General features: G+C 40.5%; 1 protein-coding gene across 4 annotated transcripts in view; it reads left to right on the forward strand.

The window, feature by feature from the left end:
- Positions 1-249: 249 nt before the first annotated feature.
- Positions 250-25,578, forward strand: part of LOC124013029 (ras/Rap GTPase-activating protein SynGAP-like) — a 92,918-nt gene continuing 67,589 nt past the window's right edge. For 2 of the 4 annotated variants that reach the window (XM_046327141.1, XM_046327142.1), the window contains exons 1-2: positions 251-566; positions 20,103-20,236. In XM_046327141.1, the coding sequence (XP_046183097.1) occupies positions 545-566; positions 20,103-20,236 (156 nt within the window). In that variant the 5' untranslated portion in view covers positions 251-544. Of the gene's footprint in view, positions 567-772; positions 901-20,102; positions 20,237-25,578 lie in introns of those variants that run through there. The other 2 variants (XM_046327139.1, XM_046327140.1) reach the window with 2 other exon arrangements.

A 25,578-nucleotide genomic window follows, 5' to 3' on the forward strand; every position in this document is an offset into this window, starting at 1 on the left:
TAGTCTATATTATAGTATCCTATAAATGGACACTATCCCGCCCACCTCCCGTGCACTATTTGTAAAGTGTGTGTGTGTAAGCAACGTGTATGAACGTGCGCCTACTAGAACGCGGAAAAGAGTTTCATTCAATGGGACTAAATTCAATGGGCATAGATTTTGACCTTATGATAATTTTGCAGATAACGATTAAGATAGCCTATACGTGCACTTGGTAGCTTCATACATTGCACACGCAAGCGCTCAAACGCTCCACCTCTTCTTGCCTCCCTCTCCCACTCACTTCGGCTCGTCTGATATACCCATATTTCTATGTAGACAACAACTTACATGTATTTATATTTATGTCCTTTACTCTGTCGTCGGAAATGGCCTCTAACGGAGATGGACTGAGTCATTTTTATGCATTGCCGTTGTATTTTCTCAGTTAACGGTTCTTAGGCTTTGCCCAATCATTATGTAGCCGTTTTATTAATGGCATTTCTACAGACGAGATTGAAAGTGCTGAGAGCTTGCGCTGGGTGTCTCTGGATGTCTTTAGACCATGTCCTATGTCTCTTCGCAAGGTAAGATAGCCAGATATTTAACAGCTCTTACCATCTCCCTTCCTCTGGTTGCCTCATCACCCACAAAGAGTGAGGAAGTGGCACAGTGCAGGTTGTGAGATTGTGTCGGGTTGTATAATTTCGTAAGGTATGAAATCGTGTTGCTTTGTCAACTGGACTATTGGATTTGCTGTTAACAGTGGTGGCCAAATGTTGTGCGTTTATGCACTGTATCTGAAGTGTTGCTGTATGTTTTTTTAAAAGGACGTCTTCTTGACTATTTCAGTTGACGGAAACACTGAATGCGTGACTGGTTGGTCCTGAAATACTCTGAGATGATTATACAGCATTAAAGGTACTTGATGTTCTAATAGTGTGTATAGTTCAGTCACTATTCAATTATTGATAGGACATTTATTTTTGTTATCAATGCACAACCTGACCCTTTCTACAGTGCACTTCTCATTTGTAGAGGGGAGGTGTTAGCCTCGGGGTATTTTACTAAATCCTACGCCAGCCACTGCACTGCACACATAGTGTATTTTTAGATTTCGAAATAGCCCAACGGTGAAGAGTTGTGGAATTGAGGTGAGAATATTTGGAGCAGGGGGTCATGGGAGTTGGAGTATTACACCAATGAGTTGAGGGTCATGAGAAGTTGTGTTGTGCATAGCCCCACAACATGAAATCATTTATTATTTCTTAAATATGGATATACACAGGATCAAGCTGATACAGGTTTGTGTTATAGCTTTAAAACTTTGGAAGTCTCAATGTCGAACTGTTAATCGGAACTGTGTATCTGTCGTGCATTAATTTCATGTTGTAAATATATTACTAGACTAATTGGTTAATAACCCTATTAAGCAAATATATAATTAACAGACCTTGTATATATAGTTTTAAGGCTCATGCTAATACTGTGATGCAGTCAGGGGTTAACTACACTCACACGGACCATGAATATACACTGAGGGTACAAAATATTATGAACACCTGCTCTTTCCATGACATAGCCTGACCAGCTGAATCCAGATGGAAGCTATATGACCCCTTATTGATGTCACTTGTTAAATCCACTTCAATCAGAGTAGATGAAGGGGAGCAGACAGGTTAAAGAAGTGTCAAGGCTTGAGACAATTGAGACATGGATTGTGCATGTGTGCCATTCAGAGGGTGAATGGGCAAGACAAAATATTTATGTGCCTTTGAACGGGATACGGTACTGTAGCAGGTGCCAGGCGCACCGTTTTGAGTGTGTCAAGAACTGCAACGCTGCTTGGTTTCCCTTGTGTATCAAGAACGTTCCACCATCCAAAGGACATCCAGCCGACTTGACAAAACTGTGGGAAGCATTGAAGTCAACATAGGCCAGCATCCCTGTGGAACGCTTTTGACATCTTGAGGCTGTTCTGAGGGCCAAAGATGAGGGGGGGTGCAACTCAATATTACAATGGTGTTCTTAATGTTTTCTACACTCAGTGTATGTTTGAAGCAACATAGGCTGCCTTTACACTGGCAGCCCAATTCTGATTTGTTTCACTAATTGGTCTCTTGACCAATCAGATAGGATGTTTTTCTAACATTTTTGCAAAATATCAGAAATGGACTGCCGTAAGGCTTATGTAAAAAAAAAAAACTTTAATTCATACCATAATAAGGAAATCAAAAGGCCTTGCTCAGTCAGAACTCATTTGTTTAGTTCATAACAAATATAACATTAATAATCTCAAAGTCCATCTCAATCTTAGTCTGAGTGCGCCCATCCACAAAATAAAGCATATATATATAATGATCTCAGTTTTATCAACCGAATTGTCAAACATGTTCGATTTTCTTTCCCCAAAACATTTTGACATTATCTGGATTTATAGATGACTGGAGACATTAACATTACTGTATGTGCTGTAACTCAATCATTGAGCTTGTTGCTGTACTGCACAGGTACTTTCTTGCGAGTTTGCTAAGCTTTGAGAAGGTCACTTCGACCTTTAAAGTGTCTCATAAAGTGTATCAGAAAATATCATAATTATGGTATGTGTTTTTAGGGTTTTCGTCCTAAACCACTCCTAACTCAGAGACCGGTGTTGAAATATGTTATGAAACTGTTTGACAGTTTGGTGTAACACTTTATTTGAAGGGTACTTAATATAAGGACATCTTAAAGCAATGTTATTCAAACCTTTTCAGCGGGGACGCCATTGCTTAGCAAGAGTTTCTAGGGACCACATTTATTCCCCAATAATTTCTTGTGACCCCACCCCACTCCAAATCTAATGTGCCAACCTTAAAATCGTTAACCTTAGATGTGTACCTTTTTACAATAACCTTATCAAAATGAAAATAAACCAATAAATACCCAATCTCAGGGCGGCAATCCGTGCCAATGTATCCTCAAAACACTGCTTCGATGGCATTTTCAATTTTATGCAACGGGTTACCAACATATTCAAACAATGATTGACATATTTTCATTAAACGTTATTTGATGAATTTATTCAAACTATTTTATCCTTCCACAAGATATAGCCCAAAAATAAATATGGGGTTGCTACCCAAGCCAGCTGGTCGTTCCTTCTATCGGTTCGGTTGCCAGAGACACGACCCAGTCATTCAGTCTTTTTGTTCTGTATCTATGGATGCGCCCCAGTCATTCATGGCTGGCAACATTCTTATCCCTTGCTTGCTAGCTTGCCAACTATGGCTAACTTACAGTCACGTCAAAAAGGGCAGCCAAAATAACAGCAAAGTCGCTGCATTTGAATTTGTTTAAGCTGTTTTCTAGTGACATTTATTTGGATGCATCCATAACAATGAGCCAACGAGGCGCGTTTTCGCCTGGCATAGAAAATGTGCTCACTCACACACAATCACTTCAAACTGAACCTGGAAAGACTGCAAGCAAGTTGCACTTGCTTTCATTTGACCTTTTTTCAATTTATATTTCTTTGTCAAATATATATCCATAAAAATGATGCCAGCTGATTCATGATTTCGAATGGCTGTGAAACGTTGCCTGTCTGTCTGTTTCGTCCCGACACATTCATTACTAAAGGACAGCTAGAGATCGAATTTGGATCTTGAAACAATGTTGCAAATGTTGGAGAGAGACAGCAAAGTTTACACAAATCTTTGCTGTTGAAAACTAAATGTTAGTCTAAAAGAATGTGAGATAATGTCTAGATGCTTTTTATAGTGGAGATCAAGTTTACAAATTGCTTGGCTGGGCTGGTGAGACAGTGGATTGTGCAGTCAGATGGAACAGAGTAAATAGGCATTTTAATGTCATAGATTCAGCTGTTGGTGACTTGTGGATTACTGGTTGCTCGAGCCCTGAATGCTGATTGGCTGACAGCCGTGGTATATCAGACCGTATACCACAGGTATGACCCACATTTTTTTTACTGTTCTAATTACGTTGATAACCAGATTTTAATAGCAATAAGGACTTTCGGGGGTTTGTGGTATATGGCCAATATACCATGGCTAAGGGCTGTATCCAGGCACTCTGTGTTGTGTCGTGTATAAGAGCAGCCCTTAGCTGTGGTATATTGGCCATATACCACACCCCTGTGTGCCTTATTGCTTAAATAGACATCAGCTCGATTGTGGTTTTAACCAATTAGCATTCAGGATTAGACCTACCCATTGTATAAAAATGAATAGAGGACGTGTACCGGAAGTGGCTTTGGTTGAGCATTTTGGGGAGGGAATTTTGACAGTGGTCTCAGACCCTCGTAGCTATGTCACAATGGGATGCCGGACTATCAACTCTCAGCATCTGTGGACCCTGAATTACTCTAAGACAATTAGTTACTCACCCTGTGAAACAAACCTAGTGTGTTCCATTTCAACCAGAGAGAAATGGAAATGCAGTTTTTGTCCTGTGAGATGCAGAATATAGTAATCTGTCCTTGATTCATAGATAGGCTGAAAGGAATGTAATAGCCCCGAGGAAATGCATCATCACTTCTCTGGCACACACCCCAACACACCCACCCATTTACTGATACAGCAGCATGCACACAAAAAGAAACAGTTTCATGCATACACTCAGAGTAAATAGAAGTTTGCCAGTGTAAATCCAGGGCTGACTGAAGGAATCTGGCAGGTGTGAGGTGGACAGATACTAGTGTTACTGAGTGAGTTCAGACACGGCCCCCCATCTAGGGTGACCACATTTAAAATACCCATCTGGAACAACAGTATGATTTTGTGGGACATTCGCAGGACAGTGTCGCCTAAGCATACCAGTCATTTGATCTCAATCAGTTTCATGGGAATATGCAAATTAGAGCAGGATGTTAACAAACTATACCTTAGCCTTCAGCCTTCCTGTATTTTGTTTAAATCCAAGTACATTTTGCATAGTGGCCGCATGAGAACAAAAACATTCCTGTTGATGTAACAGTAACGTTATACTATGCTGTTATATTTGTTTGTGTTATATAGAATACCAATTCATCATTGTTATCTTCCAAGACACTGATTCAGCTTTGATCTAGCTACTAAAAAAGCACCATTGTGAGAAGTGGCGGAGCGACACTCCGGTGTTCTCCAGCAGCACTACAATCCCTGCTCCAAAGCACGGTTTTTTGTAAGTAGTTAGTCCTAACTGTCCTGTTGAAGTTTAACTGGAATTTAACCCAAAAGGATTTGAGAAACGTGATTAGTTGACAATAGGCCTATGACATTGGCCAACCACTCATCTTGCGCTGCACAGAATTTCAAATTTCAACAACCATCTGAGAAAGAAGTGTTTAGCATCACCAGTACCACATCTTTAAGATATATATACAGTATCTTATCATAAGCCAACATAACTCCAAGAGACAGGTTGGAATGTCTCACTCAAATATGAGACGAATCAACTTTTTTCTAAATGAGTGGTGTTTGTTTTTGTTGATCAAATGTGGGACATGATTGTTTGGTTGAGGGAACAAAGGGACAAAATGCGTGGGACTGTCCCGCACAAACTGGGACATGTGGTTACCCTAGCCCCATGTGGTGTGTTTTGTTGTTGATTGAGAGTGATATGTGGTATGCGTTGTAAATACATCATTGTGTAAAAAAACAAATAAAAAATAAGTTAATTATCATTACTGATACAAACAAAAGACATGTTGCTTTATGGTCTAGTCAATGCTAGCTAGCTAACTAGCTCTGCTGATGTTGCTATAGTTCTAGAAATCCCTTGTTGATATTAGCCAAATAGCCACAGCTATATAACTAGCTAGCAAGATGACACAAAAAAATTATACAGCGCATAACTACATGTTTAACCTTTTTGGTTTAGGGGGCAGCATTTTCACTTTGGATGAATAGCGTGCCCAGAGTGAACTGCCTCCTACTCTGTCCCAGATTTTAATATATGTATATTATTAGTATTATTGGATAGAAAACCCTCTTAAGTTTATAAAACTGTTTGAATGATGTCTGTGAGTTTAACAGAACTCATATGGCAGGCGAAAACCTGAGAAAAATCCAACCAGGAAGTGGGAAATCTTAGGTTTGTAGTTTTTCAAAGCTTGGCCTACCAAATACACAGTGTTTATGGAGTCAAGTTGCACTTCCTACAGCTTCCACTAGATGTCTACCGTCTTTAGAAACTTGTTTCAGGCTTCTGCTATAAAGGAGGGGGGAATGGGAGCTGAATGAGTCAGTAGTCTGGCAGAGTGTTTCAGGCTCATGACGCGCGCTCCCGACAGAGTTAGCTCTCGTTCCATTGCTTTTCTTCAGACATAGGAATTCTCCGGTTGGAACATTATTAATTTTTTATGTTAACATCCTAAAGATTGATTCCATACATCGTTTAACTTGTTTCTACGACCTGTTATGGAACTTTTGAGTTTTGTCTGGACGAAGGTCTTGCGCCTCATGAAGATGGATTACCGGGCTGAACACGCTAACAACAAGTGGCTATTTGAACATAAATGATGGACTTTATGGAACTTTATGGAACAAATCAGTAATTTATTGTCGAACTGGAATTCCTGCGAGTGCCTTCTGATGAAGATCATCAGAGGTAAGTGAATATTTATATTATTTATTTATGTTATTTCTAACTTCTGTTGACTCCAACATGGTGGATATTTCTTTGGCTGGATTGGGCTCTGAACGCCGTTCTCAGATGATGCTTTTTCCTAAAGTTTTTTTGAAATCTGACACAGAGTTTGCATTAAGGAGAAGTCTATCTTTAATTCTGAGAATAACACTTGTATCTTTTATCAATGTTTATTATGAGTATTTCTGCAAAATCACCAGATGTTTTGGAATCAAAACATTACTGCACGTAACGCGCAATGTAAACTGAGATTTTTGGATATAAATATGCACATTATCGAACAAAACATACATGTATTGTGTAACATGATGTCCTATGAGTGTCATCTGATGAAGATCATCAAAGGTTAGTGATTCATTTTATCTATATTTCTGCTTTTTGTGACTCCTATCTTTGGCTGGAAAAATGGCTGTGTGTTTTTTTGACTTGGCTATGACCTAACATAATCATATGTTTTGCTTTCACTGTAAAGCATTTTTTGAAAGCGGACACAATGGGTAGATTAACAAGATGTTCATCTTTCATTTGCTGTATTGGACTTGTTAATTAGCTGGCTAACATTAGTGTATCCCATGCCCTCTACTACTACCAATTAATGCCAGGGAAGATGGCACAAACGGGGCAGTTAAATTGGGCAGAGCATAAGTTAATTCCGTTTCCACCAATAGCAAGCCTGAGGGCCTGAGGGGACTGGTCTGGTATTGAAGTTAGAGCAGGAAACTGTGTGTTTCTGAGAAGACTTTCATCCCCAGTGAATGGCGGACAGCTGTGACCGTTTGCTGGACTGTAAATAATGTGTGTGTAGAGTATAAACTGTGTGAGTGGCTAAGAAGAGTTGATCATCAAGTGACGAGACCAGATAACGACATCTATACCAGCAATTCTAGAGTTACTGTGTGTTCAGAGTAGCTATTGAGACAGTTGTATTTTGTGTCAGAGTAGTTTTGGTCTCGTGACGAAACGTCATCTGGCTTGCCCTCTGTTTCCTATCACTGCACTGAATACGGACCGCTCTTGATGCATTTTTTACTCATGCTCCCAGAACTCACACACACCCACACACACACAGAGAGAAGCACAAGGACTGCACTTGCTCTTGTTCATCTAGTCCTGTTGAGGGACGAAGCACTGCAACGTAGTAAGATAATTGTTACATTTCAGAGCTCTGAATAATAATGAGGGGTACTCCAGGTTTTTAAAGGTTGCAACCAGGTTATACTTTATTGAATGTTTATATTTTTTCTGATGTTGGATTACTGAGTTAACTATGAGTTAATGAATTCTAGTTCTCGTGCATGATAACATACTGATTGGTTTTGTTTCTGATTGAAGCCCTTTCTCTTGCATGATGCCATACTGATTGGTTTTGTTTCTGAATTGTATTGCACCATACTATTTGGGTTTATTCTGAGTTATATGCCTTACATTTGATTCCAGTCTAAAGAGTTATATTTCTGTACATTACTGAATTAAGCCCGAAGGTAATTTATACTGTAAAAATATACATTTTCCAAATACAAAATATGACAATTACCTTCCTTTGGTTATTTTTTAGTATGTGGTCACCCCTGTTTTACATCCTACAAAGCTCAGTTACAGTAGGGGGATTACATTAGCTAAATGATTAGCATGATTCGCTGGCTAGCTGTTGTGCTAGTTAAGTAAAGTAAAGACGTTGCATTTGCTCTCGGCAGCCAGCTACAGGCTGCTGCTTCATGGGCAGCCATTGTGATTTAATTATAATGTTACTAGCTACAGTGGCCAGATAGCTGGCTTGGTAAAGCATTTAGTGGTGTGCATTGTGCTGCACTTACTACGCCATCCGTTTCATATGAAGTCTGTGTGACTGCCTCACTCAGTTAGCAAGCTAACATTAGCCAGCTAGCTAGCTAACTTAATAAGCCAAGAAAACTTGCTCAAGAAAAAGACATACGCCCTATTATGCAGCTCTATTGTTTTAGTTGGAACAATTCTGATGAAAAGAAGGTGGATTCGACTGGAAAAAGTGCCCTATCCTTTTATTTTTTCTTGTCACTCCTGTCGGTCCTCCACATGTAGGTTTGTGCCTTCTGATTGGCTCAAAGTCAAGTTGTCGGCCACTGCCGACTATTGTGATTACAAGTAGAAACAACAAGTTTGTCGTTACCATGTCAGTGCACAGTGTACGTATTTAGTTCTAGTAAGAGAAAGAATGGCCTCCTACTGTGATAAGTACCTATTGGCATCTAGGCGTTTAACCCCTAATTACTACAAGGGTAGTGCTCTGAGACTGATCCCAGCCCGTTGTGTGTCAGGAGGTTGGATAGATTGACAGTTTTCATTGTAGAAAATATTCTACAAGACTTATTTTGAGAACTGCCTTTCACTGATAAATGTGTTAGGAATATTGTTAGGAAAGATACCTTTATGAGTATTGCAGTATCATGCTGGTCATGAAGGTGTTATGAATTCCTTATGTACAGTGCCTTCAGAAAGTATTCATACCCCTGACTTATTTCACATTTTGTTGTGTTACAACCTGAATTTAAAATTGATAATGATTTTTACATTTTTTTTTTTACAAATGAATTGAAAATGAAATAAATATCTAATTTATGTAAGTATTCACATCCCTTAGTCAATACATGTTAGAATCACCTTTAGCAGTGATTACAGGTTTGAGTCTCTAAGAGCTTTGCACACCTGGATTGTACAATATTTGAACATTATTATTTAGAAAATTCTTCAAGCTCTGTCAAGTATGTTGTTGATTGTAGCTATACATTTTGATGTATTGCCATAGATTTTCAAGCCAATTTATGTAACAATTGTAACTAAGCCACTCAGGAACATTCAATATCATCTTGGTAAGCAACTCCAGCAAATATTTGTCCTTGTGTTTTTGGTTATTGTCCTGCTGAAAGGTTAACGTGTCTCCCAGTGTCTGTTGGAAAGCAGACTGAACCCGATTTCCCTCTGGGATGCTTAGCTATAATTCCATAAATGTTTATCCTAGAAAACTCTCTAGTCCTTGAATATGACAAGCATACCCATAATATGATGCAGCCACCGCCATGCTTGAAAATATGAAGAGTGGTACTCAGTGATGTATTGTGTTGGATTTCACCTGTGGACGTCGGGCCCTCATACCACCCTCATGGAGTCTGTTTCTGACCGTTTGAGCAGACACATGCACATTTGTGGCCTGCTGGAGGTAATTTTGCAGGGCTCTGGCAGTGCTCCTCCTGCTCCTCCTTGCACAAAGGCGGAGGTAACGGTCCTGCTGCTGGGTTGTTGCCCTCCTACGGCCTCCTCCACGTCTCCTGATGTACTGGCCTGTCTCCTGGTAGCGCCTCCATGCTCTGGACACTACGCTGACAGACACAGCAAACCTTCTTGCCACAGCTCGCATTGATGTGCCATCCTGGATGAGCTGCACTACCTGAGCCACTTGTGTGGGCTGTAGACTCCGTCTCATGCTACCACTAGAGTGAAAGCACCGCCAGCATTCAAAAGTGACCAAAACATCAGCCAGGAAGCATAGGAACTGAGAAGTGGTCTGTGGTTATCACCTGCAGAACCACTCCTTTATTGGGGGTGTATTGCTAATTGCCTATAATTTCCACCTGTTGTCTATTCCATTTGCACAACAGCATGTGAAATTTATTGTTAGTGTTGCTTCCTAAGTGGACAGTTTGATTTCACAGAAGTGTGATTGACTTGGAGTTACATTGTGTTGTTTAAGTGTTCCCTTTATTTTTTTGAGCAGTGTATTTTAAAGTCACCATTTATCACGACTCAGGATATGACACAGATGCAGACACAGGAGGTGCATAGTACAGTTTTCAATTATTTATTATAACATGGGACAAAAGGCAGGTCGAGGACAGGCAGAGGTTCATAATCAGGTCAGAGTCAGGCAGATACATGACGGCAGGCAGGCTCTGGGTCAGGGCAGGCAAAATGGACAGAACCGGGAAAACTAGGAAACAAAGACTTTTGAGAACCAGGAAAGTACGCTGGTAAGACCTGACAAGACGAACTGGCAACAGGCAAACAGAGAACACAGGTATAAATGCTCAGGGGATAATGGGGAAGATGGGTGACACCTGGAAGGGGGTGGAGACAAGTACAAAGACAGGTGAAACCGATCAGGGTGTGACACCATTGGCCACTTGCAGGGGCATGTATTCATGGATGCCAAGGGAAGCCAGCCTTCCCTCCCAAGAAAACGGCGAAAGCATCCAAGCGAACAAACAGCACCTCTCTGTATGTGTAGCCCATCTTTATTTAACCAGATAGGCTAGTTGAGAACAAGTTATCATTTACAACTGCGACCTGGCCAAGATAAAGCATAGCAGTGTGAACAGACAACAACACAGAGTTACACATGGAGTAAACAATAAACAAGTCAATAACACAGTTATTGAAAAAAATAGTCTATATACATTGTGTGCAAAAGGCATGAGGAGGTAGGCGAATAATTACAATTTTGCAGATTAACACTGGAGGGATAAATGATCAGATGGTCATGTGCAGGTAGAGATACTGGTGTGCAAAAGAGCAGAAAAGTAAATAAATAAAAACAGTATGGGGATGAGGTAGGTAAATTGGGTGGGCTATTTACCGATTGACTATGTACAGCTGCAGCGATCGGTTACCTGCTCAGATAGCAGGTGTTTAAAGTTGGTGAGGGAGATAAAAGTCTCCAACTTCAGCGATTTTTGCAATTCGTTCCAGTCACAGGCAGCAGAGACCTGAAAGGAAAGGCGGCCAAATTAGGTGTTGGCTTTAGGGATGATCAGTGAGATACACCTGCTGGAGCGTGTGCTACGGGTGGGTGTTGCCATCGTGACCAGTGAACTGAGATAAGGCGGAGCTTTACCTAGCATGGACTTGTAGATGACATGGAGCCATTGGGTCTGGCGACGAATATGTAGCGAGGGCCAGCCGAACAGAGCATACAGGTCGCTGTGGTGGGTGGTATAAGGTGCTTTAGTAGAAAAACGGATGGCACTGTGATAAACTGCATCCAGTTTGCTGAGTAGAGTATTGGAAGCTATTTTGTAGATGACATCACCAAAGTTGAGGATCGGTAGGATAGTCAGTTTTACTGGGGTAAGTTTGGCGGCGTGAGTGAAGTAGGCTTTGTTGAATAGAAAGCCGACTCTAGATTTGATTTTAGATTGGAGATGTTTGATATGAGTCTGGAATGAGAGTTTACAGTCTAGCCAGACACCTAGGTACTTATAGATGTCCACATATTCTAGGTTGGAACCATCCAGGGTGGTGATGCTAGTCGGGCGTGCGGGTGCAGGCAGCGAACGGTTGAAAAGCATGCATTTGGTTTTACTAGCGTTGGAGTGTTGTATGGCATTGAATCTCATTTGATGATATTACTAGATATCATCTAGCATGTCCTGCGTTGCATATAATCTGACTGAGCTTACAAGTATCTAAGTATCTAACTGAGCGGTGGTAGGCAGAAGCAGGTGCGTAAATATTCATTCAAACAGCACTTTCTTTGCGTTTTGCCAGCAGCTCTTCGTTGTGTGTCAAGCATTGCTCTGTTTATGACTTCAAGCCTATCAACACCTGAGATGAGGCTGGTGTAACCGAAGTGAAATGGCTGGCTAGTTAGCGTGCGCTAATAGCATTTCAAACGTCACTCGCTCTGAGCCTTCTAGTAGTTACTGGCTACGTCCCTTCCGTCTTCAAGAGAGCGAGAGTTGCACCCCTTCTGAAAAAACCTACACTCGATCCCTCCGATGTCAACAACTACAGATCATTATCCCTTCTTTCTTTTCTCTCCAATACTCTTGAACGTGCCGTCCTTGGTCAGCTCTCCCGCTATCTCTCTCAGAATGACCTTCTTGATCCAAATCAGTCAGGTTTCAAGACTAGTCATTCAACTGAGACTGCTCTTCTCTGTATCACGGAGGCGCTCTGCACTGCTAAAGCTAACTCTCTCTCCTCTGCTCTCATCCTTCTAGACCTATCGGCTGCCTTCGATACTGTGAACCATCAGATCCTCCTCTCCACCCTCTCCGAGTTGGGCATCTCCGGCGCGGCCCACGCTTGGATTGCGTCCTACCTGACAGGTCGCTCCTACCAGGTGGCGTGGCGAGAATCTGTCTCCTCACCACGCGCTCTCACCACTGGTGTCCCCCAGGGCTCTGTTCTAGGCCCTCTCCTATTCTCGCTATACACCAAGTCACTTGGCTCTGTCATAACCTCACATGGTCTCTCCTATCATTGCTATGCAGACGACACACAATTAATCTTCTCCTTTCCCCCTTCTGATGACCAGGTGGCAAATCGCATCTCTGCATGTCTGGCAGACATATCAGTGTGGATGACGGATCACCACCTCAAGCTGAACTTCGGCAAGATGGAGCTGCTCTTCCTCCCGGGAAGGACTGCCCGTTCCATGATCTCGCCATCACGGTTGACAACTCCATTGTGTCCTCCTCCCAGAGCGCTAAGAACCTTGGCGTGATCCTGGACAACACCCTGTCGTTCTCAACTAACATCAAGGCGGTGGCCCGTTCCTGTAGGTTCATGCTCTACAACATCCGCAGAGTACGACCCTGCCTCACACAGGAAGCGGCGCAGGTCCTAATCCAGGCACTTGTCATCTCCCGTCTGGATTACTGCAACTCGCTGTTGGCTGGGCTCCCTGCCTGTGCCATTAAACCCCTACAACTCATCCAGAACGCCGCAGCCTGTCTAGTGTTCAACCTTCCCAAGTTCTCTCACGTCACCCCGCTCCTCCGCTCTCTCCACTGGCTTCCAGTTGAAGCTCGCATCCGCTACAAGACCATGGTGCTTGCCTACGGAGCTGTGAGGGGAACGGCACCTCAGTACCTCCAGGCTCTGATCAGGCCCTACACCCAAATAAGGGCACTACGTTCATCCACCTCTGGCCTGCTCGCCTCCCTACCACTGAGGAAGTACAGTTCCCGCTCAGCCCAGTCAAAACTGTTCGCTGCTCTGGCTCCCCAATGGTGGAACAAACTCCCTCACGACGCCAGGACAGCGGAGTCAATCACCACCTTCCGGAGACACCTGAAACCCCACCTCTTTAAGGAATACCTAGGATAGGATAAAGTAATCCTTCTCACCCCCCCCTTAAAAGATTTAGATGCACTATTGTAAAGTGGCTGTTCCACTGGATGTCATAAGGTGAATGCACCAATTTGTAAGTCGCTCTGGATAAGAGCTAAATGACTTAAATGTAAATGTAGTTCTTTGCTGCTTCGATGGTGGCTGTTGTGTTGCTGGTTCGAGCCCAGGGAGGAGCGATGAGAGGGACAGAAGCTATACTGTTACACTGGCAATACTGAAGTGCCTATAAAAACATCCAATAGTCAAAGGTTAATGAAATACAAATGGTATAGAGGGAAATAGTCCTATATTTCCTATAATAACTACAACCTAAAACTTCTTGCCTGGGAATATTGAAGACTCATGTTAAAAGGAACCACCAGCTTTCATATGTTCTCATGTTCTGAGCAAGGAACTGAAACGTTAGCTTTCTTACATAGCACATATTGCACTTTTACTTTCTTCTCCAACACTTTGTTTTTGCATTATTTAAACCAAATTGAACATGTTTCATTATTTACTTGAGGCTAAATTGATTTTATTGATGTATTATATTAAGTTAAAATAAGTGTTCATTCAGTATCGTTGTAATTGTCATTATTACAAATACATGTTTACAAATCGGCCGATTTAATCGGTATCGGCTTTTTTGGTCCTCCAATAATCGGTATCGGTATCGGCGTTGAAAAATCATAATCGGTCGACCTCTGGTATTGATACACCATCTACAAAATCTGTGCCCTTTTTTATAAGGCATTAAAATACCTCCCTATAATCTGTGTTTAAAATCCACTGGTCGAATGGGGGACCTTACTGATAATTGTAATTATGGGGTACAGAGATGAGGTAGTTATTCAAAAAATAATGTGAAACACTATTATTTAACATAGATAATAATAATAATAATAATATATGCCATTTAGCAGACGCTTTTATCCAAAGCGACTTACAGTCATGTGTGCATACATTCTACGTATGGGTGGTCCCGGGAATCGAACCCACTACCAAGATTGAGTCCATGCAAGTTATTATGTGACTTGTTAAGCAATTTTTACTCCTGAACTAATTTAGGCTTGCCATAACAAAGGGCTTCAATGACTGAAGACATTTCAGATGTTCTTTTTTAAATCATTTGTAAACATTTCTAACAACTTAATTCCACTTTGACATTAAAATTCAGGCTGTAAAACAACAAAATGTGTCAAAAGTCAAGTGTTGTGAATACTTTCTGAATACTTTCGCATTTTCAGTTTGCGGAGGTTTATATCTGTAAAAAATAACTATGTTAAACTATATAAAAACATCTTTACATTCGTACACTACCAACCCATTTTGACATGTTTAGTGTTGGAGTGATAGTTTACTCTGGACCATATGACTATAATGACACCTGTAGTTGTTTTTAATAATTTTTTATAACATATTATTTTATTAATGCACCCTCTTCCGATGTCAAAAATAGCAATTATTTTTCATTTTTTAGCTTTTTTGTTACATATACAGTATCAGTCAAGTTTGGACACACCTACTCATTCAAGGTTTTTCTAAATTATTTACTATTTTCTACATAGAAGAATAATAGTGAAGACATCAAAACTATGAAATAACACATGGAATCATGTAGTAACCAAAAACAGTGTTAAACAAATCAAGATAATATTTTACATTTCTTCAAGGTTCTTCAAGGTAGCTACCCAAATTAGCCACTTCTAATGTATCCACAATATTTGCGATCTCTTTAAGTGCTGAGGGTGATAGTTTCCACCAAAGCTCACACAGTCAGTCATTCCTCCCGTATACAAACATTATGCAGTAAAGGTCTTCACAGGTCCCTCAGAACCTGTATACTGACCCTACCGGGGATCCAAACCGGTCTGGGCCCAAAATTAAAACGTGTCCCTCCATTCCAAGTTAGTTCCTGTTCGACTTTCACAGGTCTCTGGTCTATGTAATTACAGTTGATATACCCAAGAGAACCCGACCGTGGCTCTCCATAGCCTATATCCTATTTATTTTTTAAGGCAAAGTTTTTGACCACAGAAAAGACTAGTGTCTGCCACAACTGATTTTAGGGATATAATCTATATGCGTGCATCAGTTGGCACTGCACCTGTCGGACACTTTGTATCATGGCATGTTGAGACTCGGTGCCCCTCACACATACAGTACCGGTCAAAAGTTTGGACACACCTACTCATTCAATGTTTTTTTTTTTTTTACTATTTTCTATATTGTATAATAATAGTCAAGACATCAAAACTATTAAATTTACATGGTGTGTAGGTAGTCTCCAAATACTATATTTTCTTCCCTACAATGACAGGTATGCTAAATGCAAATTTGGGGAAATGTAAAAGTGCTGGATGACTTCCTGCAAGTTGGATTCCAATAGAGATTGGATATTACATTGCAAACCACTATAATGTTACAAATGAAGAAATATTTAAATATAGCTTTACACCCTTATAACTCAAAGGACTACAACTGAAAGAAAAATGTACTCTGCTGGAGTTGATTGTAAATGCAAAAGTTTAAAAATGTAGTTTTCTGGTTTTCTTGGTCTTGGAATAATCTCCAGAATTTGTTCAATTTAGAGTACTTTATCCAGATAGAGGAGTTCAAGGCTAAAGCTACCCTTTCAGGTCTGGATGACAAAGCCTTCAAGTTTTACAATGATGGTGGGTATTTCTTGATATTTATGTTTTTATGCAGCACTGTAGTTGTTTTAAATGGATCAAATAGTATTCAAACATCAATGGAACATTCCGGTTTAATAAAGGTTAAATAAAATATATTCCATAGTAGTCCATTGTGTGCAGTGGCTTTTGTCTTGGCCTTGTATTGTTTTACACAAGCTCTTTCCTGTTGCTAATCTGGCCACTTTCTTATAACCTTTTGTGAGTATGTCAGATCGCTACTTTTAAACATTACTCTGTCCCAGTCTGTTCCACCCAAGCAGTCATGTAGTAGAGCAATGGATGTAGTCAGATGTACGTAGGTCTTTTGAGGCTAATGTATTGACAAAAGTCTATACTTAGCTGCAGATAACCTTTTGATTTAAACTCCCTCAACTCATTAACAACTAAGTGAACACAATCAAGTGCTGTGGTTCCCAATGCTGCCCAATAAAACCTGATTCATATGGCCTGGCCATTGGTCTTAGTTACTATATAAAGACCTACAACTATTACCAGGTAGACTCACCACACAGGTATGCTATCATTGTTCAGAATAAGAAGTGTGTGTGTGCATGAGGTGAAGTGGTGATGTTTGTAAACAAACACATGAATACATATTGCTATGGCGGGTTTGATATAATTCAAAACTTGGTCAGTTGATATGTTTTGGCACGCTTTTCCATTTTCCATGATATCAATGGAGCATTTCCACTTCATACCTCGTTAGCGCTAGCATGGATGTGACCATGGTCTTAATGTGAATTAGATCAATTGTTTACAGGTGTGGGTGTGTCTGTGAGAGCAGTGCGGACAATGATGTGGTGCATAGGTATACAGTACCAGTCAAAAATCTAGACACACCTACTCATTCAAGGATTTTTCTTTATTTTCACTCTTTTCAATATTGTAGAATAATAGTGAAGACATCAATACTATGAAATAACACATATGGAATCATGTAGTAACCAAAAAAGTGTTAAACAACTCAAAATATATTTGAGATTCATCAAAGTAGCCACCCTTTGCCTTGATGACAGCTTTGCATACTCTTGGCGTTCTCTCAACCAGCTTCAACTGGAATGATTTTCCAACAGTCTTGAAGAAGTTCCCACATATGCTGAGCACTTGTTGGCTGCTTTTCCTTCACTCTGCGGTCCAACTCATCCCAAACCATCTCAACTGAGTTGAGGTCGGGTGATTTTGGAGGCCAGGCCATCTGATGCAGCACTCTAACACTCTTCTTCTTGGTCAAATAGCCCTTACATAGCCTGGAGGTGTGTTGTGTCATTGTCCTGTTGAAAAACAAATGATTGTCCCACTAACTGCAAACCAGATGTGATGGTGTATTGCTGCAGAATGCTGTGGTTTATTTGCAATTCGAGCACGAAGGCCTGATTCACGCAGTGAACTTAGCTACAGTAACAACATTGCACAACATAATAAAACAATTTACATAATAAAAAAATCCCCATCAATCCACTGCATCTGCCGATATCGCCCTTCTACAGCTGCGGTGACAGGTGGCAGAGCCAGAGCAGTGTTTATCAGACCACGTGCCTTCCCGAAAATCGGTCTTCTCACGAAAACATCTGTAGTGTTCGAACAGTTTGACCTAAACTATCATGTCCACTCCATTGAAAGATGAGACTAACAAACACGATGGTGTTCTCCGTTTTGCTCAAGGACACACACAAGCCTCACAAGTACTCTGAAGGTACCAGTTTAAAAAATGAATGGAAGTATATATGGACATAGTTCAGTGCCTAAAATAATGGGATAATTACATGATTAAAAAAAATAAGAAAGAAAATCTAATATTTCTTATACTTCTCAGATATAGAACAGATACTTCACAACACACTTCTTTAGAATCTGTTATCCACTGTGTTTCTATTGGCTAATAGCAGTAATGCCAAATTCAATGTTTTATCAAATAATTTAAAAATATATATTTTTTGATACCTTAATGGGTCTTAAAATTCAAACTCAAATAGCTAAGTGATCCTTGGTATGACCAGCTGAAAACCATTCCATATGTTAGTTTAGAAAAATTTGGAGAGTGGGAGAGAGTGAAATGCAGGGAGTGAAGTGGAGGAAAGGGAAGGAAATAGGGACAGATGGGTAAAAAGAGAGGGGGAGGGGTAAGCCATAAGGAAAAATGTGATTGTGACTATGAAGTAGACTAATGTTTCCAGTGTGTAGTGGTCAAGGTTATCACAAGCCCACACACAACTACAGTGGTGGAATATCTAGTTTCTACTTTTGGAATCTGCAGGGCCTCCTACATATGACATGTGATATTGTACATTTAATGACTATAGAGGACAAGAGAGGGAGGAGACTAGTCACTTGTTCACGTGTATCAGGGTTGCCATGGAGACAAAGTGTGGGCTTCACTTAAAACATTGTGCCCTCCTTTCCTTTAGTTCCTCCCCCTTCTACTCTCTCTCTCTCTTCCACATTTTCCACTGTCAATGGTTCACAAACATCAATTTCCCCTTTAGGTAGTTAGTTCTATCAGATGTTCTCTTCTCTTCCTCTCCTTTGGAACGCTAGCCCTATCCTCTCTCGAACCCATTTTCCTCTTTCCATTTCTCTCTTCATCCTGCTTGGAATCTTTCGCTCTATCCTTTGCAGATCATCTTTCCCTCCAGCAGTCCCTTAGTCTATTCTTTTCTCAGTTGCCATGGCGATGGGCTGGGGGTGTGTGTGTGAGTGAGAGCGAGTGAAGGAGTGGGCGTTGCGGAAGTGACCTCGCCAGAGCAGAATTTTAGCTTCCTGTGCACTCCTTCTCTATTTCTGGATGTACATCTTTAACAGTGCACAAAATATGACACACAGTCCAATTGTATATACAGTATTGCATTCTTGTATGAAAATCCCCATACCTCCAAGTAGGTGGATAATAATTGTGTTGCTTGGCTTTCCTCCCAGCACAACGGCAAATTAGAGAAATGGTTCTCTATTATTATTTTTTGTCATTGTCATTGCACCAATGGAGAATTAACACAGAATTGAAATGTCACATACTTTTCCATCAACATCATTATGTTTGCTTTATTGCCAAATACAATACGCAAGAGTATGTCCGTTTTATTAATGTCAATGTTGTAGTTTTTGTTATGCATCTCTGTCTTCTAGATTTGGGCACACTGCTGTGGTACATATAGACTTCTTGGGTAACATTATTTATCTGTAGTATTTGAAGAATGCGGCTTCGTGTACTACTTCCTTACTTTATTATAATACCCCAAAATAAATGAGGCAGGGATGCGAGGTGGTGTTAAATTGTTTGTTTTCATCTACTGAGAAAGACAACTAATCGTGAAAGAGGATTAGCTGTTTGTATCTGCAACTTGCAAGTAAACAAGCAACTTATGTTATATAAAATGTATATATTATAAGTAAGCCTTGTCCAAGCCAGAACAGCCCTCATGGTCAGGAGCAAGTTTCTGTATCATGAGGCAGCACATAGATATATATCAGGTCTCTTACTTTTGACAAATTTCTGAATTGAGGACAGGTCTATTTTATTTTTAGGACAATCAGTAGACCTGATTGCCAACTCTATTTATAACAAGTAAAAAATGGAAGCTCTGCTGCTACCTCCTGGAGAAAAAATAAAGTATTATTTTTCTGGCATTGTCAATTGTGCTATTGATCCCAGCTGCTGTGCTGTTTTTTTCTATACAAAGTTAATTCACTAATTCCTTTTTATCTCATTCTAAGATGGAAGGTGTGCCTCCCCGTTATCTTCGCGGCCCCAGACCCCTTCCAATGGCCTGGCTTATGATTCCCCCGGTTGGAACCTACGCCGCTCGATGAGAACCGGGAGTCAGCGCTACATGTTTGACCAGGAGGAGGTAGGATGAATACCTCCATCTTGTTCACCAGAGACAAGCACATGCAGGACATGGCAGACAACCACAGTCCTGATGATTTTCATTTCTCCCTAGCCCTTAATTGGTCAGTTAATGTATTTGATTGACTAGAGTCTACCTGATGGGTTGAGAGTCCACATTGATCACTGATTTATTTACCTACAGGTACAGTATATTCAGAAAGTATTCAGACCCCTTGAATATTTCCACACTCTGTTATTTTTACAGCCTTATTCTAAAATGGATTAAATAAATGTTTTTCCTCATCAATCTACACACAATACCCCATAATGACAAAGCGAAAACAGGATTTTAAGAAACATTTTTAAATTTATAAAAAATTAAAACAAAAATGCCTTATTCACATAAGTATTCAAATACTTTGCTATGATACTCGAAATTGAGCTAAGGTGCATCCTGTTACCATTGATCATCCTTGAGATGTTTCTAGAACTTGAATGAAGTTCACCTGTGTGGACATGATTTGGAAAGGTACGAACCAGTCTATATAAGGTCCCACAGTTGACAGTGCATGTCAGAGCAAAAACCAAGCCATGAGGTCGAAGGAATTGTCTGTAGAGCTCTGAGATAGGATTGTGTCGAGGCACAGATCTGGGAAGGGTACCTAGATGGTCCCCAAGAACAAAGTGGCCTCCATCAATCTTAAATGGACAACGTTTTGAACCACCAAGACTCTTCCTAGAGCTGGTCGACCAGCCAGGCTGAGCAGTTTGAGGAGAAGGCCCTTTGTGTGACCAGGATGGTCACTCTGACAGGGCTCCAGAGTTGTTCTGTGGAGATGGGAGGAACTTTCCTGAAGGACAACCATCTCTGCAGCACTCCACCAATCAGGCCTTTGTGGTAGAGTGACCAGACGGAAGCCACTCCTCAGAAAGAGGGTCATGACAGCCCGCTTGGAGTTTGCCAAAGGGCACCTAAAGGACTCTCAGACCATGAGAAACAAGATTCTCTGCTCTGATGAAACCAAGATTGAACTCTTTGGCCTGAATGCCAAGCATCACATCTGGAGGAAACCTGGCACCATCCCTACGGTGAAGCGTGGTGGTAGCAGCATCATGCTGTGAGGATGTTATTCAGCTGCAGGGACTGGGAGACTAGTCAGGATCGAGGGAAAGATGAACAGAGTATAGTACAGATAGATCCTTGATGAAAGCCTGTTCCAGAGCACTCAGACCTCAGATGGGGGCAAAGGTTCACCTTCCAACAGGACAAATACAAAAAAAGCCAAGACAACCCAGGAGTGGCTTTGGGACAAGTCTCTGAATGTCCTTGAGTGGCCCAGCCAATGCCCGGACTTGAACCCAATCTAACATCTCTTGAGAGTAGAGATCGACTGATTAATCGGAATGGCCGATTTAATTAGGGCCGAGTTCAAGTTTTCATAACTATCGGAAATCGGTATTTTTGGGCCCCGATTTACCGATTTTATTATTATTTTTTATACCTTTATTTAACTAGGCAAGTCACATTCTTTTTTTCAATGATGGCCTAGGAACGGTGGGTTAACTTCCTCGTTCGGGGGCAGAATGACAGATTTTCACCTTGTCGGCTCGGGGATCCAATCTTGCAACCTTACAGCTAACTAGTCCAACGCCATAACGACCTGCCTCTCCCTCGTTGCACTCCACAAGGAGACTGCCTGTTACGCGAATGCAGTACACCAAGGTAAGTTGCTAGCTAGCATTAAACTTATCTTATAAAAAACAATCAATCATAATCACTAGTTAACTACACATGGTTGATGATATTACTAGTTATTATCTAGCGTGTCCTGCGTTGCATATAATCTGACTGAGCATACAAGTATCTAAGTATCTGGCTGAGCGGTGGTAGGCAGAAGCAGGCGCATTAACATTCATTCAAACAGCACTTTCTTTGCATTTTGCCAGCAGCTCTTCGTTGTGTGTCAAGCATTGCGCTGTTTATGACTTCAAGCCTATCAACTCCCGAGATGAGGCTGGTGTAACCGAAGTGAAATGGCTGGCTAGTGAACACGCACTAATAGCGTTTCAAACGTCACTCGCTCTGAGCCTTCTAGTAGTTCTTCCCCTTGCTCTGCATGGGTAACGCTGCTTCGATGGTGGCTGTTGTCGTTGTGTAGCTGGTTCGAGCCCAGGGAGGAGCGAGGAGAGGGACGGAAGCTATACTGTTACACTGGCAATACTAAAGTGCCTATAAGAACATCTAATAGTCAAAGGTTAATGAAATACAAATGGTATAGAGGGAAATAGTCCTATAATTCCTATAATAACTACAACCTAAAACTTCTTACCTGGGAATATTGAAGACTCATGTTAAAAGGAACCACCAGCTTTCATATGTTCTCATGTTCTGAGCAAGGAACTGAAACGTTAGCTTTCTTACATAGCACATATTGCACTTTTACTTTCTTCTCCAACACTTTGTTTTTGCATTATTTAAACCAAATTGAACATGTTTCATTATTTACTTGAGGCTAAATTGATTTTATTGATGTATTATATTAAGTTAAAATAAGTGTTCATTCAGTATTGTTGTAATTGTCATTATTACAAATACATAACATTTAAAAAATTGTCCGATTAATCGGTATCGGCTTTTTTGGTCCTCCAATAATCGGTATCAGTATCGGCTTTTTTGGTCCTCCAATAATCGGTATCTGTATCGGCGTTGAAAAATCATAATCAGTCGACCTCTTCTTGAGAGACCTGAAAATAGCTGTGTAGCAACGCTCCCCATGCAATCTGACAGAACTTGAGAGGATCTGCAGAGATGAATGGAAGAAACTCCCCAACATGTATGCCAAGCTTGATGTGTCATACCCAAGAAGACTCGAGGATGTAATCGCTGCCAAAGGTGATTCAACAAAGTACTGAGTAAAGAGTCTGAATACTTACGTAAATGTGATATCAGTTTTTTTTTTGTAACAAATTTGCAAACATTTGTAAAAACCTGTTTTTGCTTTGTCATTATGGGATATTGTGTGTAGATTGATGAGGGAAAAAATAATTTAATCAATTTTAGAATAAGGCTGTAACGTAACAAAATGTGGAAAAGGTCAAAGGGTCTGAATTCTTTCCGAATGCACTGTATATGGGTATGGTGCACTAGGTTAACACACCTAAACCCTGTTTGGATTGGAGTGTTGTCCTTAACCAATAAAGGTACCATTTAGATAATTTGAGTATCCAGGCAAGGTCCTACTTTTTTCTGTTACTGAACTTTCAGGGCCAAACCCTATTAAAGGTGATGTGTTTAAACTTTATAACGCTACTAGAGAGTCCGTACACCAGGCTACCTGGGTCTTTATCAGTCTCCGATTGAGAGACAGGGGCGACATACTAGGTACCGCAGTGGGCAGCTAATACAGGTTGTATTGAATGTGGTGTCGTATGGGCAGCCCAATTCTGATTTTTTTTACAGCACTAATTGTCTTTCATCTTTTAACCTATCACATCAGATCTCATGCAGAGCTGGTCTGATCGATCAAAATTCCTTTGAGTGAAAAAAAGATCAGAAATGTCTGCCTGTGTAAACGCAGCCATAGAGCGGTACATCCACATTATATCCCTAGCTCAATTATGTTTCTTTTAAGTTCTGTATGTTTCCATTAGGTCCAAGTGGGAGTATTGAATTATTTAGTTAATAAGAGGTGTCTCATCAAGTGGGTAAGAGCAGATTTAAGGAAAAGCTAGTATAAAGAACTGCAAGCATGTTATTGTAGGATACCATTTTGTTGTATTTTTTATTTTAATCCCCCACTTGAATGCGCCTATTTTTACAACCCATATACGGACAGATGCTGGAAATTAGCACAAGCTAATGCATTGATGATGCAATGCAATTTATCAGTGTTTTGTTAGTTCTGAGTAGGAAAGTAGAACTGGGCAGATTTGTGGAATACATCACGGGCCCATCAATAACAGGGCAGCCCAGATGTGAGAGATGAAGTCCAGGTACTCTTGCAAAGACCCCCTACTCAGGGAGACACTTTTTTTTATTGTAAATTTAACCTGATATGATCGTAATCATGCACAGGTGATTCATGTGAATTGTTTGAGGGTTAGGGTTTTCTATGAAAATGAGAGGAATTCCTCTACTTATGTAACCTTTTCCTTTAGTGTGTATCTGGATGGGATAGGGGATTACATTAATATATTGATCTGAGAACATACTGTACAAGCATTTAATATAGTTCATTATTAATTAGTCATACAAAACATCCCCAATATGTGTTTTACTCGCTGCACTTAAAAAATATGTGCAGTACTTTATTACTGAATAAAGGAAAATGCTATTCAACTTACATTCGACTTAGTAGATCTTAAGTCAATTGGGATGGCAATTTGTCATTGTTAACGTTACCTGAGCTCAATTTGTTTGTGTTTTCTGCTATTTACTATGGCAAAGTATCACAATGCGAATATAATTTCTCTCTCTCTGAACTTCAGCACTTTCTGGTGATGCAGTTACCAGTGCTGGCTCATGTCACCTGTCTGGGGAAATACCTGTGGGAGAAGCTATTTCGGGCCACACACTCTTGTCCTTTCACTGTCCCTTAGCCAAGGGCTCTTTGCCACAGCTAACAGCAGAACCCACTAAATATAATGTACAGTAGCTCTAAAAGTTCATTGAGGTTGTACTGAGCCATCTACTTTTCTCTCTGTGGTATGTCAAACAACTATATATAGTCAAATGAACTCAATGAAATATGTGGGATGTAATATTTTAATTCAATGCAATATTTGGGAAAATGTTACAATTTCAACGAATAAGAGGATCAACAAAGCTAGCATTTACAGAGAGCATAGGGGACATAAGAATGGCTCACAAATGATATATGACACTTAGTACAGTATGTGCGGCATGGTTTTGGAGGTCACCATTTATATGATAAATTCATATTTTTCATACAATATATGATAAATTCATATTTTCAGAGACAAGGTCAACAAGCCTGATTTTGAAGAGATATTGGCAGCTCTGAAGTTTACATAGTTGTTAAAATGACTTGAGTTGCCTCCGGTCTCACGACTTCACAATTGGAAATGACACAAGACTGATGGTTAGTAATACGATGAAATACAATACAAAACATTAAATATAATACCATAAAAAAAAAAATACAATACAAACATGTCACGACTTCCACCGAAGTCGGTCCCTCTCCTTGTTCAGGCGGTGTTCGGCGGTCGACGTCACCATCGCCGATCCACCTTTCAAGTTCCATTTGTTTAGTCTTGTCTTCCCACACACCGGGTTTCAATTCCATTATTACATGTTGTGTATTTAACCCTCTGTTCCCCCCATGTCCTTGTCCGGAA

The sequence above is a fragment of the Oncorhynchus gorbuscha genome, linkage group LG24, assembly GCF_021184085.1.
Source record: "Oncorhynchus gorbuscha isolate QuinsamMale2020 ecotype Even-year linkage group LG24, OgorEven_v1.0, whole genome shotgun sequence".
NCBI classification, from domain to species: Eukaryota; Metazoa; Chordata; class Actinopteri; order Salmoniformes; family Salmonidae; genus Oncorhynchus; species Oncorhynchus gorbuscha.